Source organism: Myxocyprinus asiaticus, chromosome 4 (genome assembly GCF_019703515.2).
Source record: "Myxocyprinus asiaticus isolate MX2 ecotype Aquarium Trade chromosome 4, UBuf_Myxa_2, whole genome shotgun sequence".
Classification (NCBI taxonomy): Eukaryota; Metazoa; Chordata; class Actinopteri; order Cypriniformes; family Catostomidae; genus Myxocyprinus; species Myxocyprinus asiaticus.
Window position 1 is genome coordinate 33,960,344 of NC_059347.1, and position 18,169 is coordinate 33,978,512.

Genomic DNA, 18,169 nt, shown 5'->3' on the forward strand with positions numbered 1-18,169 from the left:
TACATTTACACTTGTTTTTTTACAATGTTTTAAATAAAAAAAATTGTTTTACTTTTTTTTAAAATATATTATTATATTTATATTATATTTTTATTATATTATGCAATAGTAAAACATGTATTTCCTAATTTCTAGGGATGCACCGATACCGATACTGGTATTGGAATTGGGTCCGATACCGCGCTCATGTACTTGTACTCGTAAAAATGCTTCGATACCAAAAACCGATACCATCTGACGTACGAATTACGTAAACATTCAGCACACAGATTAAAATCACGTCATGTCCTAGTGAGATTATTTAACAGCAAAAGCTGTGATTTAATGACATAAATAGATCATTTGCACATGCAGCATTTTAAATGTGAGTGATTGTGAATGTGTGGAGCCGGTGTTGTGCAGGCATAATAATAATAATAAATCAATAGTAACTGTATTATATTTAAGCCATATCTCATATCTGTGATGCTCTATTATGCAGCACTTTATTTGACAAAAATAACTCCAATTCCAATTAATTTATTTATTTAGACACAATGTTGATGATAAAATTGAAATAAACTGCTGATATTGAGTTCAGAAAAAAAACTGGTATCGAACACGGTGAGTACTAAAAAAAAATATCGGTACTCGTACTTGTTCTCAAAAAAATGGTATCGGAACATCCTTACTAATTTCTTCATTTTCACATGTTATTTTAATGCTCTTTGGTTAATAAACCCACAAGTCCTTATTTGTCATGAAGCAAAACCTTCAAGATTTCGTTTCATCATTTAATCACTCCATCACTCCACAGAAATAGATTAAGGTGTGTCTCCTCCTCTTTGTCACTGCGTGTCATTAACACAGCATGTGTGATTGAACCAGGAACATTTGCTGTTACGCGATCATTTAAAGTGAAACCAGAGCACTTCGCGTTCACTATCAAAGTTTATACTTGTTTGTTTATATTTTCACGGGAGTTTGGCGTGAGCCTCTGCTGACAGCGTGCACTCTTCTGTACAGGAGCTTGTTGACCTCCACGGTGCGATCAGTGACACTCAGACTCGGAGTTCAACTGAATGACACAAGCGTGCTGTTCATGGCATTTATACAGTATATTCGCTTAAAATTCCCTTATTTGAGCATTAAAATGTGATTGGAATTTGAATGGCCAATGATTGCGGTTGTCTCAAATATCTGCGGTTAGATCAAATAACCACGAACAGACGCAACAGGCCTAATGAAGTCCATTCAATCATGCACTCTCATTAAGCGTGAAACTTCCATGTTCATCCATCTTATTCTTTAATGTCCCTAGACTGGAAAGCAGATATCTGTGGAACCATCTTAAGTACAGTCGATCTACAGAATCTGCATGACCAACATCAATTTTAAAAAAGGTAATCTCCTGTCTCTTTTTCATTACACTGGCTGTCTTTCAAGACATGCATTCCTTTTTTTGATCGGTTATTACTTACATTGAAAAATCCATCTGGAACATTGTTCATGCAACTTCCATACAAATTTTTAGCTCTGTACTAGTCCTGGTTGACTTAGTATGCTCAAGTATAAAGGTTATATATTTAAATATAAAATAGGAAATACTATTAAATATTAAATAAATTCAATATTAAAAAATAATTGTATTTATGCTAGAGAATTAAGCAACCCAATCTCATGTTGAAGTCATAATAATTAAGTTCACCAGATAGCAATAAATCATACGAATTGGCTGATACAAAAACATATGACTATTATTCCCATCAACTAACATATTTTCAAATAAATAAATTCCTAAGTCTATCCTTTTACTCAAACCCAAACCCCAACCCAAAACCTAAACCTGTCCAGGATTTCAATTTTGAACTTTTCAAGAAGATGCGCTTTTCCATGCAAGCAAGTTATGTAAACAAGAACTGGAGCTGTCATGCTCCCAAAATGTACCATAAAAGTAATCCATATGATTTGTATGCTATAATATTGATGCCATCCGATAGATTTCAAATCTGATTAACTCAAATCTACCGCTATACCTAAACTTCATTGGTTCGTGTGCATGTTCAACAAAGTAAATTTATATGTGGGAGATTTGATAGCTATGGCTTTGGCATAGCTTTCATATTTTTATGTTGCTTCAGACACTGGACTTGAAATATAAGGCATGGGCACAGCAAGCATGGTACTTTTTTTGTGGTCTTTTTTTGGGCTCAACAGTCTCAGTTCTCATTCACTGATATGAAAATAACAGCAAAATAAATTAAACGGAAGAAAGTAAAACATACAGGTTTGTAAAGACATGAGTTAACCGTATTACTTCCAGGTTAATTACTTATATCTGTCAAATGTATTAAATATCAAATTATTAACCAATTTGTTTACTGAAGTCTTGGATAGAAAGCTACATCAAATTTTATACCTCAAATGGGATGAATGATACTTTGTCTCAATGGGAATAAAAGTTGTACATTTTCATACAAGCTAATTTGTACAATATCTCAGGATTTTGCCATCTGTTTAACTTACGTGCGAATAACTCTGTTAATTTTATGCGAATTAGAGTTTGTCTTGAAAACATGTTGGTATTAAGACATGCCCGTGAGAATTTTTGTTGTACATTCTTTTAACTTTAACATACTAAATTGACTAGTTTTTATACCACTGCTACTGTAATTACACAGTGAATGTTAACTGTTAAATGTAACAGTTGTTAAAACCTTCTGGTTTCATCAATTACATCCTTTCTCTTATTTAACTTATTCTTATTTTCTCTCTCTGAGAAATACCCTTTTTATTGTATTAATATAACGTTAAACATCCTCTCATTCATGATGTTTAAACTTGAAAGATTTCTTTACCAACAGACAGCATTTAAAAGGAAATTATAAATAAAGCTAATTATGTTAAAACAGTGAAGAAAATGACTGGAAGGCCTGTGTGTGAGTTTATTCATGACACAATTCACCAAAAATCTTCCTGTTCAGATGAATAACATTTAACCTGCAGCCGGCTCTGCTTCTGAACTGCATGCACATCTGTGGTTAAGAGTAACCTGCAAGCAAGAGGTTAAAGGTTATTGATCAGTGATTGATCGTAATCCTGTCATGTTAAGTGGAGTATGTAAGTGGAGTCCATTCGAAATATATTATTTAAGAGACAGGAAAGACAATCAAACCAGAGTCATGGGCACTTGTACAATGACATTAAATCAATACTGGATCCATTTGCCTAACATTATGGTTTGCTTAAACAATCGTTAAGGACACTTAACGCAGATTTTATTCAGTATTTGATATACATACAAGCAGACTCTCTCTCTCTTTCTCTCTCTCTCTCACACACACACACACACACACACATGCACTCTCTCTCTCTCTCCAACCTGGTATATAAGAACAAAGGCAGTAATGCGTGTGTGAGCACCACTGTCAGAGTGGAAATCTGTCACAGTCGCCACTACAATTTCACGCCGTGTTTACTACTTCAGACACGCACGCACACACTCTCTCTCACACACACACACACACACACACACACACACACACACACACACACACACACATACTGAGACACGCACAAGTTTTTCAAGCCCATTGTTCACCGTGACAACCAGATCATCTGCATATGGTGGTGTTCCCAGATGCGCAAACTCATAAAGGGACTGGTGGACGTCTATGTAAGTGTGTCGGTTTTTGCTTGTACACTGTTTACAAATGCTTTTAAACTCTACTGTGTGTATGCAAGAGCATAGGTGTGTATCTCTTTATGGCAAGTGTGTACTCATTTTTACACACACACACACACACACACACACACACATCTATATACAGTATATATATATATATATATATATATATATATATATATATATATATATATATATATATATATATATATATATATTGTAGAAATTATATATACTGTGTTGTAAATATATAAAATATAGTTTTCTTTTTTTATTTGTCTGTATACGGACATATGGACAAATAAAAAAAGAAAACTATATTTTATATATTTACAACACAGTATATATAATTTCTACAATATTTATTATATGCTGTATATATATATATATATATATATATATATATATATATATATATATATATATATATATATAATATATATATAGAGTGTAACTATGATATGTACAGTACCGTATAATCTATAGTTATATCATAAAATATATATTTATAGTTAATAAATATATAATAAATATATTATATACAGCACATTATTATATACTGTATAAATAAAATATAGTTTCACTTTTTTACTTCACGTTTATTTATATTTCCAGTTTTTCTGTTTTTTGTTGGACTGCACGGATCCTTTTGTTTGCAGTTTTTTTCATCTGCACATATTGTTGTTATGTTGCTCTGTGCTGATAACCAACCCCTGCAGTTGCAAAAAAGTGATTCCGATTCAAATTTTGTAACTCTGCCGAGTGTGTGTGTTGAGCTGGGCCTATCGGGAGCTTTCTGGGCAGGGCAGTGTTGGATTGTCATTCATGATTCCCTACTGACCGAGTGTGGGAGAGAGAGAGAATAAAGAGAGAGTGAGTGTGCTGGGGTGGGGGTGTGTGTGAAATTGGTCTATTATCTGCATGAATATTCCATCAACACCCTCCCGAGTTCCTCCATTACTTTCATTCCATCTCCCCATGACACATACTCATTCACCTACTCCAGTGAAACTATTCCAGGACATTGTTTAATTTATCTGCTGTATTTTGGACCAAAACCAAATTCAACACTACACAATGTAAGACCCTCGCCCCCATACACATGCACTAACAAATGTACTGTCATGCACACACAGGCATATACATGCATGCCAACACAATTTAACTAACAATTAAGAAGCAAGATGAAGAAGTCACCAAAACAGAGTTATGTTAACCCATCCTTATCACCTTATTCAGATCTTCATCAACACCTACATTCCTGCTTCCTTGTAAAAAAAAAAAAAAAGAAATGCTCAGACATGCATGCATGCACAGGCACACAGGATGTATATACATTCACTGTACATATACACTACACACACCGTGCTGTGTGTAACCTGGGGTAACTCTTATATTTAGTTTGAAAACTGAATATAGAAGTAAGCATTGTAGGAGTAAACATTTTTATACATTGAAAAATAAACATGTATTAGAACATATTATCATTCTACTCTCTAGCAATGGTGCACAAGTTCAAAGTGCAGACAGAGGAGTGCATATGTATGGGTGTGTATGTGTGTGTCAGTGTGTGCTTTGGGGGTTCATTAGTAGCCGTGTGCAAGCCTCAGTGTGGACATATTAGTGAATAGCTGCTGACAAATGCCCTCATGTAATTACAACTATGGGATGTGTGTGTGTGTGGTTTTGGTCTCTCAGCACTTGTTGCAACGAATCCTTTCATTTGAGCCTAACTAAACTTAAGATTGTTTTTATGTAAACATAGAAGAAAAATTAAAGGAGATAGAGGGTGTTTGTACTGGCTGAAAGGTCAAAGTAACACTCTGGTTGAGGTATAGGAATATATTTAAAGAAAAGGTCAGGTATTTGTGGACGTGCAAGAGGACATTCAAACATTAAGCACAAAACCGGAGACAGATGCAAAAATGTGCCTCTCATAGCACACTTTACATTCTGACCCTGACTAACATAAAGCCAACTGTCTCCCAACAGACACTGCTCTTTTTGCTAACAATATTCAGCTTAAACAGATCACATGGCTCCATATATATCATTTCTAAATGTGTGGTTGGCCCTGATTTAAATGTGGGGAATGAATAAACTGACATTTCACACACAAGAACTCAAAGAGCAAAAGCTAAACCACACTCATGCTATCTAAACACACGCAAGACATATGGCCCTCTGAAGAACCACACACACACACACACACACACACACACACACACACACACACACACACACGCGTTGGTCCGGCTATCCTTATGAGGACTCTCCATAGACATGATTTTTATACTGTATGAACTATAGATTCTATCCTCTAAACCTAACCCTAACCCTACCCCTAAACCTAACCCTCACAAAAAACTTTCTGCATTTTTACATTTTCAAAAAAAAAAAATTGAATATGAATTATGGGACAAAAGAAATGTCCTCATAAACCACATTTATAGTATAATACCCTTGTAATTACCAGTTTGTAACCTAAAAAAAATGTCCTCCTAAACCACCCAAACCTGTATACACACACACAACCTGTATCACACACACACACACACACACACACACACACACACACACACACACACACACAGGTTGTATTGAATGACAGGGCACTATATGTCACTCAGAATCACATAAGTCAGGGAGGAGTAGTACATAAAAATGAAACACTGACCTTATTTACAGATTGATTTGCCAAAAGACATGCAGGGCACTTCAACGATCAAGAAACTAGCCAAGCGTCACATTGACTCAAAAGAGTATTTTTGTGAGTAGCCTATATTCTAACGTGTGTCACCGTTTGCCCTACATTTTATTTTATCTATATTGTTGCGCTCTACTGAAATAAAAAGCCAAAAAGATTGAATCATTTGAGACGGAGGCGGTGTGGACTGAACTGAATAGCCGATAGGGGGCGGTATTGACCACTGAAAGGATTAGTGTTATCTTTGTTTGACCATCAAATATCATTAGTGTCACTCTCTTGGATGTCTTCGGGATAATGATCCTAAATCTGTTATTAAACATTTATACAGTGCGAGGACCGTGTTTTCTGCTGTAAGCCGTTACGCTTTATGAATTCAAACCATTTTAAAACAGACTTTTAAAATGATGGTTATCATATTAGGTTTTCTGTCATCAGAAATAAATGTTTGGGGTAAAATTATTATTATTATTATTATTATTATTATTATTATTATTATAAGTTAATAGGGGAAAACAAACTTACACGTACGTAACAACCACGAAGTAGTCAGGTTCGCCACAAGTTGTCCCCAAAAAATAGTCTTAATTAGTCTGCAAAGTTGCAAACAAGATCAAAACGTTGATCGCTGTACACTGTGTAAATTCATTACTGCCAGGACTTCTCCAAAACTCGCTATGTCTCAGGGACACCATGTTGAGACGTCACCCCAAACGCGTGCCGTGATTGGCCAGTTTCGGCAATGGGCGGGGTTTCGCAGCACGGTGGGAGTGGAGATGATGGATCGCGAGTCACTGCGCTGTCTATAGTGAGAGGGACTGACTGTGGACGCACCGGATCCACGGTCGAGCGCCGAACAACTCCAAACAAGATCGAGGGCAGGAAGACGCTTCATTAACTCCCTGAATAAACTCCGAGCTGCTGGAGTTTCCAATCTGTTTATATACTTGGGATGAAAGTGCGTACACGTTTGGCACGAGAACCAGGAGCGGACAGTAGCTGATTAGCCGTCTATCGAAACGAAGTGTGCACTGAAACGACTGATTGATCACTCCAGCCAAATCAAACAATCTAAGAAGCTGTTAACTTTTTATTTATCTTTTTGAGGAGACATGCACCTGGCTCTGGACAGATATTTTTGGCTGTCCCATGACTGATAGTTCAGCTTTGTTCCTGGACACTGGTGAACATGGATATAGGTCGGTAAACTTCGGACACAACTGTTAGGGCACCACAAATAATCTCAGGATTTAAGCACATCTCTGTGAACTGGAATAACAAAAAGCGTGTGGGTCTAATTTTAAATCTGACACATGATCACGACCGGATTTGTGCACCAGCCCGAACACCAACGCTGGATTGACGGCCCTAAACTCGGACAGACCCTCGTTATACCTGTGTGCATGTCATCCACCCTCTATCAGGCGTGATTTGACCTTTTGTAATGTCAGCATAAGAAACTCGACCAATAGATGAATGCAATAAAACAGACACGCGCTGCCGTCTACCAAAGTGCAAGGTAGCAGCGATTTTGGTAACACACAGACACGTTGGCCCAGAAGCCATCTGTGCAACATTGCGCGACACCTTTTTTTCCTCAAGGCAACGCAAGAAAATTGGATTTAGAAGTTTACGCTGAGCCATGGAGCCCCTCCGCGAGGACGCCTGACTCACATGCTGCTCTGTTGAATGTGGAACGGGAACCCGGAGTACAATCGACCGAAAGGATCTTATCTTCTCGCGGGTTAGCAGGTTTGGGGCTCCCCGAGTACCGTGGAAGATGGCAGGGAGCGACGGCTCGTGGAAATATTACCTCTGGATTCTGACAGTCATGTGCAGATACGCGTTACCCGCAGCCAAATCACTGGAGTCTGTTGTGTGGAACTCGCAAAATCCAAAGTAAGTGCGCGTGCGGAAAATTCCTAAGAATCCGTTAGAGAGAGAGAGCGTGAATTGGACAGTCACAGACTGTTAGTATTACTAGCTCGGATTATGTTGTTCATAAAACAACAAATACACAGTGTGAGAACACCAGCGCATTGTGACAGGGTTGAAAAGCTCCGTTACTTGTGTCACGGCTCTGGGGTTTGATGGCATGAAGCTCGCGCTACCGAAAGCTGCCCGTGTCGAGGCTGGGCTTGAACTCGAGCCTGTAGTGACCGTGCTAGCGCGCTCCCCCGGGGATGTGAGCTGTCCTACTACAAATATTAACTGTTTTACTACAAATCAAATGTTTTTCGTCAACTCACAAAATCCATCGTTGAGCTGTTAGTCGAACATTCCATGCTAGTACAACAACCTCGTTAAATGTTCATACATAATATAGTGTTTAAAGAACAGCTTGCCGCTCTTAACTAGTTCGGATGAATAGTTTAATGCACAGTGGGCTTTATTCCTCCGAAACAGACTTTCAAAAATTAGAAATAGCCACAGATGTGCTACTGTTCAGTCCTCATGGTTTTCTAAATGTTAGCACGCAACTCTCCGGCCCTCGCGGCGTGCACATCCTTTCCTTCTCTTACTCCCAGGAGAGGCGAGCTCACTCTCCGCTACCGGCCTGCACAAATCCCGGCGGCCCGGTGGCTCTTTGAGCCTGTCACATTGATCAAATCAGAGTTATGTCGTAGCGCTTCAGTTGAGAGAGAGAGAGAGAGAGAGAGAGAGAGAGAGAGTTAATAGGTTTTTAAGCAGGGGTTTCCTAGACGGTCATAAAATCTCCCTGATTGCTGCTCATAAAACGTTCAAGGGAGCGTCCAACATGTTTACTTAACCTGAATAATGGCTCGAGACGCCACTGGAGCTTGACTCAACAGAACAATAAGGAAAGTTTGTTGTTTGAGTTTTGCATGTAAAAAAGTTGTGATGCAGACATTTAACTTGAAATGATAATTCATTAACCTATATGTTGCATCATATTATAGTTTTATTTTAATACGTAAGTTAACAACAATTTTTGTTTGTCTCGTTTTGCACAGTTTTGGGCCCGTTTTTGTGTGTAGTGCGGAATACTTGCTGTTTCTCAAAGCCTAGTGAACTACTTACCTTGACAGCTTTTGGACAGCTAGACTTCCTTTAGGGCATCATAGGTGTGTGCAGCAACAACTTTGTCTAGGCAGCTCAAAAAGTTTTGCGGGGGGACAGGAGCAGTGCACATGTGTTTTTCATTTCGGTTAAAGTGTGGGGGAATATTTTAATTAAGGAGTCTCAGTTGGGCCCGTAAAAGAGGCGTAAAAAACTCACACGAGGCGACGTGAAATCATAAATAGGACATTTAAAAATTATAACCTCACCATAAATTAGAATTTTTTTTTTAAATAAATTTTATTTTTAAAATGAGCAAATATTATACAAATGCTTAACAGATTCATGCACGTAAACTTAAAATGTCATGAAACTTTAATTTATTTTCATATATCATACAGTATATCTGTTTACAATTTTATTATTATATTAATAATGCTTTAATACATGTTTTTAAGTAAATATAAAGTGTTATAAAACGATTTAATGCAGCTTCTTTTATTGTTTTTAATCAACTCATTTATTAAGTTTTTTATACTTATTTTTAAAAGGAATTTTTTTTAAATGCGTACATTACTATTTTTTTTAACTGCGAACTATTCAGACACATTTTGATAAATGCAAAGTAATTTGTCTTTCAAGCGACACAGTATAGAAACTAACATTAAAGACGTTACTGAGTTATGTAGAATTTTATTATTATTTTATTATTGTTGTTCATAGAAGCTGAACCCATTTCAGAGAACTTAAAAAAAAAAAAAAAAAGAAAAATTCTGCAGCATTTGAGCTTAGTGTCCTGCGGGAGATGTTGAAGGACTCTGGCTTTTTTTACTTTTGACAAAAATGTTAGATCTCTCAATGGTGCTCCTCTGAATTTTCAAGCTGTGTTTGGATCATTGTACTCATTCAAGTAGATCTGAGCTTCACGGTGCAGCGAATGCTCAAACTGGCCTGGTCTGCTTTGCCACAGTTGCTGCATGTTTTTTTTTTTTTTTTTTTTTTAAGTACTTAATGTTTATTTACTTGTGCTACAGTGGGTGTGTGTGTATGCACCTGTGCACGAGCATGTGTCTGTGGCACTCACTCCTCAGAGACCCTTACAGTACACTGTGAGGATAAGAGTTTGAAAAAGTGTGTTAAGTAGAGACAAAAAGTGTCAAAATTGTGTGAGTGTGTTTAAAGAGACAAAGACTCATATCTCTCACACTTGATCCCATTGCACATCCCCTCGTTAAAACACACAATGCACTAACTGAATACTTAGTTGTGAGGCTCAATTAGTCGTTGAACGTGAACGCAAAGCTTATTCTAAGTACACTCATGAAGACATATGGGCCTCAGGCAAACACACACTTTGTACTCTGTTTCTGCAATGGACACATGGGAGCGTCCGCCACTTAGTCACCCATTAAACCTCTTACCAGACTCACAGAAGTAAGGCCATCACAAACACACTCACAAAAACACACAGCTCTCCTACCCGTAATAATGTGCCATTTGTGCTTAAGGACAGACTTTTCTCAGACTGAATGCAAAGTATAATTGAAGGAATGTAAAATTAGAAAAACTCTGGCTGTGTTCTCCACCCCTCAGCACTCTGATATTTATATCAGCGAAAGGCAAAGTTTACAGAACGTTGAAGCTTCTGCTGCATTTCTCTGGAAAAAACATTTGGTGGAACGAGTGCTTCACTGATTTATTCTGTTGACATAATTATGTAAATTTAATTACTTCTAGACACAACTATACATACACGCTCATGCACAGACTCACCGCTGGTTTCAGATGTATAATTCTGTTCCTATCTGCATGGTTCACAGCTATAATTTAGACTGAGAAAAATTTAAAAGTGACACCCCTCCCCTCCTCTCCCTTCCTCTGCCTTAAGGGAAGAAAAGAGAAGTGTAGTCTGCTGGGAACAGAGAGAGAGAGCGACAACAAGAGACAGACAGAGAGAAGAATAAAGTAGCTAATCACTGTGGCAATTATCACATTGAAACAGAGATTTCAGGTTATATCTCACTCCCTTCATGTGTCACAGACTGTACACACAGTCAAACAGCAACACACACACATACACACACAAAAAATAGGGCTCACTTCCCTTTCCAGTTATGTCATCAAATTTGAATTTTCATATTTTTTTCTAAGGGATAATTATTCTACATTTATATTTAAGTTCTTGGCAGATGGTTGCTTATTAAGCATTCAGCCTAGTTATTTAGAAACTATTTTGTGATGAATGAGTGCAAATTCTGTAAATTTTGGCTCTTTAAAGAACAAAGTGAGAAGGAATCTGTGATGTATGTATGCATGTGTATGTGCTTTGGCCATATTCCAGTGCTTAGGGAAGAGATGAGGAGCTAATTGGAAATCTGTCTCTCATTAGCTCAAAAATGCTACTGAAGTACCTTGCTTATGTGTGTGTGTGTGTGTGTGTGTGTGCGTGCGTATTCAATGGTACACATTCCTTCATTTACCCAACACTCTGTGGTGCAAATTTAGCCTTAATCAGCAACTTTTATGCACATTTAACTGTTTGCGAGCAGCAGTTAAACATCCTGGGCAGCTCATGAATGCTCTTAGAATGTAAAAAAATCTTGTTTTAAACCTTCATAAATACAGTGTAATTTTCTAGTTTCTAAATAGTCTAAATAGTGGGGAATAGGACTTGAGACTTGTTCTTTACGGGGTGTAAGAACAATGTAAAAAGTTGGAACATTTTGGTTGAAAGGGGGGACTTTGCAGAAAATGTTTATTTTTTTGTTTGTTTGTTTATTAGACAGAATCATAGAGAATTACAGGAAAGTGGAGCGAAGGGGAATGGGATTGGGTTGTAAGCCATAATTGAACTAATGTCCCGTGAGCATCACAGCTACAACATGCACAAACCCCTGCAGCATGACTCCAACAAATGTTTGGATGAATTTTTAAAAGTGTTTTAGTTGTTGCCACACTCGTAGTTGTCTAGCAGTTGTTTGGGTCTTCAAAAAGGAACGCAACTGTTCCAATTACGCTGAAATAAAAAGACTTAAATGACCTTTGACCTGTTAAGAGATCATGTAGGTCTCAACTGGTGATCAAAGTTACAAATTTCCATAGCGTTTAAGGGATTTGTGTGTGAATGTTACTGAGTTCGGGGGCATTTAGTATGTGCTTGCCTGTATGTCAAGTCATCCACAGCAATAATAATTATTCTTTGTGTTATTTTCATTCGTATGACTGTCTGCATCTATGAGTGTGTGTGTGTTTTCTGAATGCATGAGTTAGTGTGTGTGTGTATGTCATGATCAGTGGTGTTATAATAGGAGTTGACAGTGAGGAGATTAACTCTGTCAGAGTTTCAATATGTTGAACAGCAAGAGAGGACTCACGCAGACTCACACACACACACACACACACACACACACACACACATCACCCTCTGTCTCAGCCGGCATTTCCACAACAGACCTGTTCCTTTCTGAAGTGTGTGTGAAGTCTTTTTTGTTCTGTCATTGATAGCATTTCACGGTGTTGTGGGTGTTTGTCAGTGTGTGTGTGTGTGTGTGTGTGTTGGTTCTGCTCTGTTAATGTTATATGCTGTTATATGTCCAACTGCAGCCGTGTGTGTTTAGTGTGTTTAGAAAGTATGTAAACTTTAATAGGGATTTTAGTTTGCAACTTAAAACCTTATTTCCACAGACGTTAAACAAGAGACATGCACATGCTTGCGAAATCATACAATATAACAGAGAAAGTGAGAAGGGTTGGGGTGAAACCTAATTTTATTGTACATCTGTGTGTGCGTGCACGGGGAGTGCTTCATTAACAACAGTGCTTAAGCAACAAACGGACATTGTCTGTCCCTGACCAAGCATGACCGCTGGACTCTCACAGCCTCCTTAAACGACTCTCACACACACAGACGCGCTCAGAGGCCAGTGCTCATGTTGTTTTAAGGACTGTAATGTTTGAAGTTATAGGGTCTGTTGGAGCACACGACGGAAGAGGAGCAGTGGCAGCTGCTGTGTGTGTGTGTGTAGGTTTACTTAGCTGTACTTTGGGGACAAATCTGACAAAACCTCCCTTTGGGTACATCTGGGGAAGTCCTCAAAGGTCAAAGTGATTCTAAAAGTAAAGTTGTCTTTTAGCGGTAGGATTTGGGTTAGTCTGGAGTCATTATAATTTATATATATATATATATATATATATATATATATATATATATATATATATATATATATATATATATATATATATAAAACTATAGAAGTCTATGTTGTGTCCTTATTTAGATAAAAAAAAATGGTTTAGGGATATCAATGTATGATAATTAATTAAAGGTCATAACAGAGTTTGCAAGTTCTTATTTTCATAGAAGTCACAACCGGCTACAGGCACAAAATTATAAAAAAGTGTCATGCTATTATGTTTTTTTGGTATTACCATTGTTTTTTGGGCATGTACCATGGATAAGTAATGGCATTCTTGTAAGGAGGGATTGGAATCGGAATGAATTTTAACTTCGATTCTGGTTCCTTACTGATTCTATAAACGTTACTTTTGGTACTTGTGAGGAAGAAGTATTTGAAAATAATAAATGCATTTCTTATTGGATTTACTGTCCTTTGCAGCCCGTTACCAAAGAATTAGTTAATTTGACATTTTAACAGAACAGATTCTTGCTAAACGTATTTACTCTGACTAATTATGATTTTATTCATTACATTTATTTTTTTTATGAAATACCACTAATTACAACAAAACTCATATTGTGTATCTTTAAGAACTCATTGTTATATCAACAACCATTCAGTAATTTCTGAGTCATAAGTACACATAACACGGTAACAGTTCCTAGTTCATTTCGAGTCAGACAGGATGAAAAATACTTACAGTTCAGTAAGTTATTCACTAAAAAAATGCGGCTAATAACAGTAATTCGTCCAGGAGTTAACACTGTATGCTTTGCTGTGTAGATTCAAAAGAACCCACTCATAAGGGTAATTTGTTTGGGAATCAGACTACACTGGTCACGCTGTATGTTTCATGCTGTAGATTCAAAAGTACAGGCTCATAAGAGTCATTTGTTCTGGAATCGGACAACACTGATTATGCTATATGTTTTGCACTGTTGTTTATGCACTGATGTTACAGTACCATTGAATGGTAGCATAGCAAACACTTTCAGAGTATTTTAGCATGTTGTTGCGTTTTCATTGGTGGAAGAATGTACTGTTCGTTCCAGAACCTTTAAAGCAGTGGTTCTCAACCTTTTTTGATGAACGCCCCCCTACTTCATTCCCATACCCCAGTAGAATGTTATTCTACATTACAGTATTGATTTTGAGTTGGATGTAGATGTTAATTTTCTGGTATTTACAACAGTAAGGTTATCTATAACATCTGTAAAAAGTTAACACCTAATTTATGTGGCTAAATTAATCTGACAGTGTGACTGAATTGGAACTCCTTTCATCAGGTTCTTATTGATTTAAATGAGTCATCTCTTGGCATTTCTGAAGGCAAACAAAACCAGTTATATTTTCTTACACTCAAACAAAAATATTTTAGCCTGTTTTTTGGGGGGATTAACGCATTTCTATTTCATAAAAAAAAAAAAAAAAAAAAAAATAGTTTATTTTGCATTTGCCCTTATGAAAATGTAAATGTATTTATTTATTTATTTATAGTTTTAACAGTGGTATTTGTAACAAGACCATAAGCACATGGAAGCATGGATCTTCACTACAGTGGTTAGATGTAACATAATGTCTATAAAACAAATTATGCCATTTTTGTAATTATAAACAGTAGGCCTACCCTAAACATATTTAAAAACAATAAATACAAAATATAAACATTTATAAGTTGTAACAAAAATTTATTATATTCCCTTACTCCCCTAATGTAGCCTATTACAAATTTAATAGAGTTGAAGTAGTGATATGATAATATGTATTATGAACCTATTTCTGCCTAAAGTACAGTTAGTGTTACTAGTTAGTAAATTCAAGGGTGGTGATGTTGAATTCTGTGCTGAATTCAAATGGTTTCTGAATCTCGCGGCGTGCTTCTCACTGGTTCTGGCAGCACTATAATAATCAGCAGTACGTGTTTCAGAGCTCGAGACCAGTCTGTGAGTAAAAATGCACCTGCTTTACGCTCGCGCTGCTCAGTACATTGAGCCGTATCCACCTACACAGCCATACAGGTGCATTAGTGGAGGTTGTGACTTCACCTGTCTATTTGACGCTGCTAAACCAGATACTTCAGATGTGTCGCTTGACTTCAGAATCAGATGAACCGCGGTACAAATGCATACCAACCCGTATAAAGGAGTCTAGATAAACATTTTAATGCAAACAGGAACTTGACAATAGTTTTGATTAACATGACTGATAAACGCCCCCCCCATTTGTAACCTAACGCCCCCCTCTCTACTAATTTGCTCTCAGTGCCCCCTAGTATCCTTTGAATGCCCACTGGGGGGTGGTACCGCCCCGTTGAGAACCTCTGCGTTAAAGGAACCGAAAGTTCCTGAAAATCATTCGATTCTGTTTAAAAAAAAATATATATTTTTTTATTTTTTATTGAAACCGCTTCTGAATAAGAACCGGTTCTCAGTTCCCAACCCTACTTTGAAGTACCTGGGAGTGTAGTGTCAAATACCATGGTATATCTCAAAGTATACCTCAGAGATACCATCTCTGTATGTTTTTGTAAACAGGCATCTAAGTCCCACTTTGTCATTTGCTATTCCTCCTCTGTCCTATTCCCCACCTTTCCTCAGTTATTTATGTCAGGGTTGGGTGCTGGTATATCTTTAGAGTTGGGCTGGGCCCCTTCTCATTGCTTCTCTGTAGCAGACTGTTTCCTCTGTCCTTCTTCTGATCACACTTCAAGAGCTGACCATAATCTGTCTCTCCCTAACAACATACACACATGTTTACTTCTCTGTCAAAATGGGGACATACAATAGACATGTATTGTTTAGAGCCCGACCGATGTGGGATTTTTGAAACCGATTACCGATATGGTGGCCGATATAGTTAATATTTGAACTGGAATGAAAACAGACCTTTTAGATCGGTCGGGTACTAGTATTGTTTTATATAAAGCTAATTTTACAGACTATAGGTTAACCCTCACCCCATCCCTAAAAAAAGCTTTTTTCATTTTTACAATTTAATCACATTATTTTCTTAATTTTTGAATCTTTCAAATTGAGGGTGACCTTTTTGTCAGATTTTGTTAACTTTTGGGAACGATTTATTCCACAAAATAGCCAAGCGACACACACACAAATACACAATTCCCTTTGTACAACAGCTGCAACCTTCCCTGCAAAGTGACTTTGGATATTGGGGCCTGTCACAAACAAACGCAGGGGGGTGAGGCGGGAAGCTGTTAGTGTTTGCTGTAAGCAGCGGTTTGCGATCTGTTCTTCACCTGTGAGCACACTCACACACTCATGTTTGCTCCTTTGACTGTGTGAAACAATACACACAAAGGGATTATGGGTATATAGCTATGCTTAACACATTTATGCTCACATGTAAACAAAGAGAGACATTGTAAGTCTAGCAACTCAAAACCTGTTCAGATTCTGCTCTGTATACAGTGAGGACTCCTCTTAAACACAGTTTATACGGAGGTAATACGATTTGTTAAAACCCAACCCTCACAGAAATCTGTTGATATCAGTAAAATTTAAAATAACACATGATTTATGAGCCTTTCAAATAGTGAGGACCACTTAAAATGTACGTTTCACTATATTTATGAGGACTTTTTCAAAATTTGGCCCTCAAAAGTATAGCCAAACCTGAACACACACACACACACACACACACACACACACACACACACACACACACAGCAGGCCATCAGTCACACCGTTTTAAGAGTTCAAAGCTGCTCCATCCTTTTTATCCACTTTCCAGTCGACAGTTCAGACCATCACACTCACTAAACCCATCATTCCTTGCCTGCGTATGTGTATGCATGTGTGTCCGGAGGAATGGTCACGCTTTCAGTCAGCTAAATGCTGCCATAAAGCATCACAGAAGCTGAAGTCTCCAGTCTACTTTCATCTGCAGCTGATCTCAGCCCAGTCCTCTCTGTATGTAGTATCAAATCACAATAACCTTTATTCACTCCAGCTGGCCTGAGAACTGATCTATCGTGCAGCGGTTTTAAGCTGCTTAGGGTACCTGCCATTACAAAACGTACTCCCAAACACACACTGAGGGATCAAGCGCTCTTCATTGATCTTAGGTTTGCTTGAAAACACCCCAATATCAGGCTGAGGATGCCCACAGATAGATAAGAAGAAAGTGGTTTACTGATCTGAGAGCTGTAGAAAGCTGCTGGTGAGGATACTGAGGCCTGAATCAGCCATTTTAAACTCTCATTATTATTTAAAATGGAGGGGAGAAAGAGTTTAGAGCCATTATTGGCGAGACAGTGATCTGTGCCTGCAGCTGGACAGAACAAATGGAAAATCTAATTATAAAACAATGCTGAAAACGCCCACTTAAACACACACACATACACGATTCACAAAACATGAGAGAGTGAGAGTTTGAGAGGGAGTTTGTGTGGGTGTTTTTTTGTGTTGCTGATTTTTAGAGACTGTGTGTGTGTGTGTGTGGGGGGGGGGGCGGGGGGGGTTGCCTGCATTGTGGGGACTAAAGGCCAAAATATACTTTGGTGTTCCACATTGCTGATCGCTCCGTGCACAGTATGTGTGACCCAAATTTCTTCACCAGCACAGTCTTTGCGGACTGTCC

The 18,169-nt window shown here is 37.7% G+C and overlaps 1 protein-coding gene across 1 annotated transcript in view; it reads left to right on the top strand.

Annotated features, from left to right (window-relative positions):
* The first annotated feature begins 7,184 nt into the window (after nucleotides 1-7,184).
* Nucleotides 7,185-18,169, top strand: part of LOC127435384 (ephrin-B1-like) — a 51,171-nt gene continuing 40,186 nt past the window's right edge. The window contains exon 1 of the mRNA XM_051688821.1: nucleotides 7,185-8,270. Coding sequence (XP_051544781.1) covers nucleotides 8,152-8,270 — 119 coding nt within the window. The 5' untranslated portion in view covers nucleotides 7,185-8,151. The remainder of the gene's footprint in view (nucleotides 8,271-18,169) is intronic.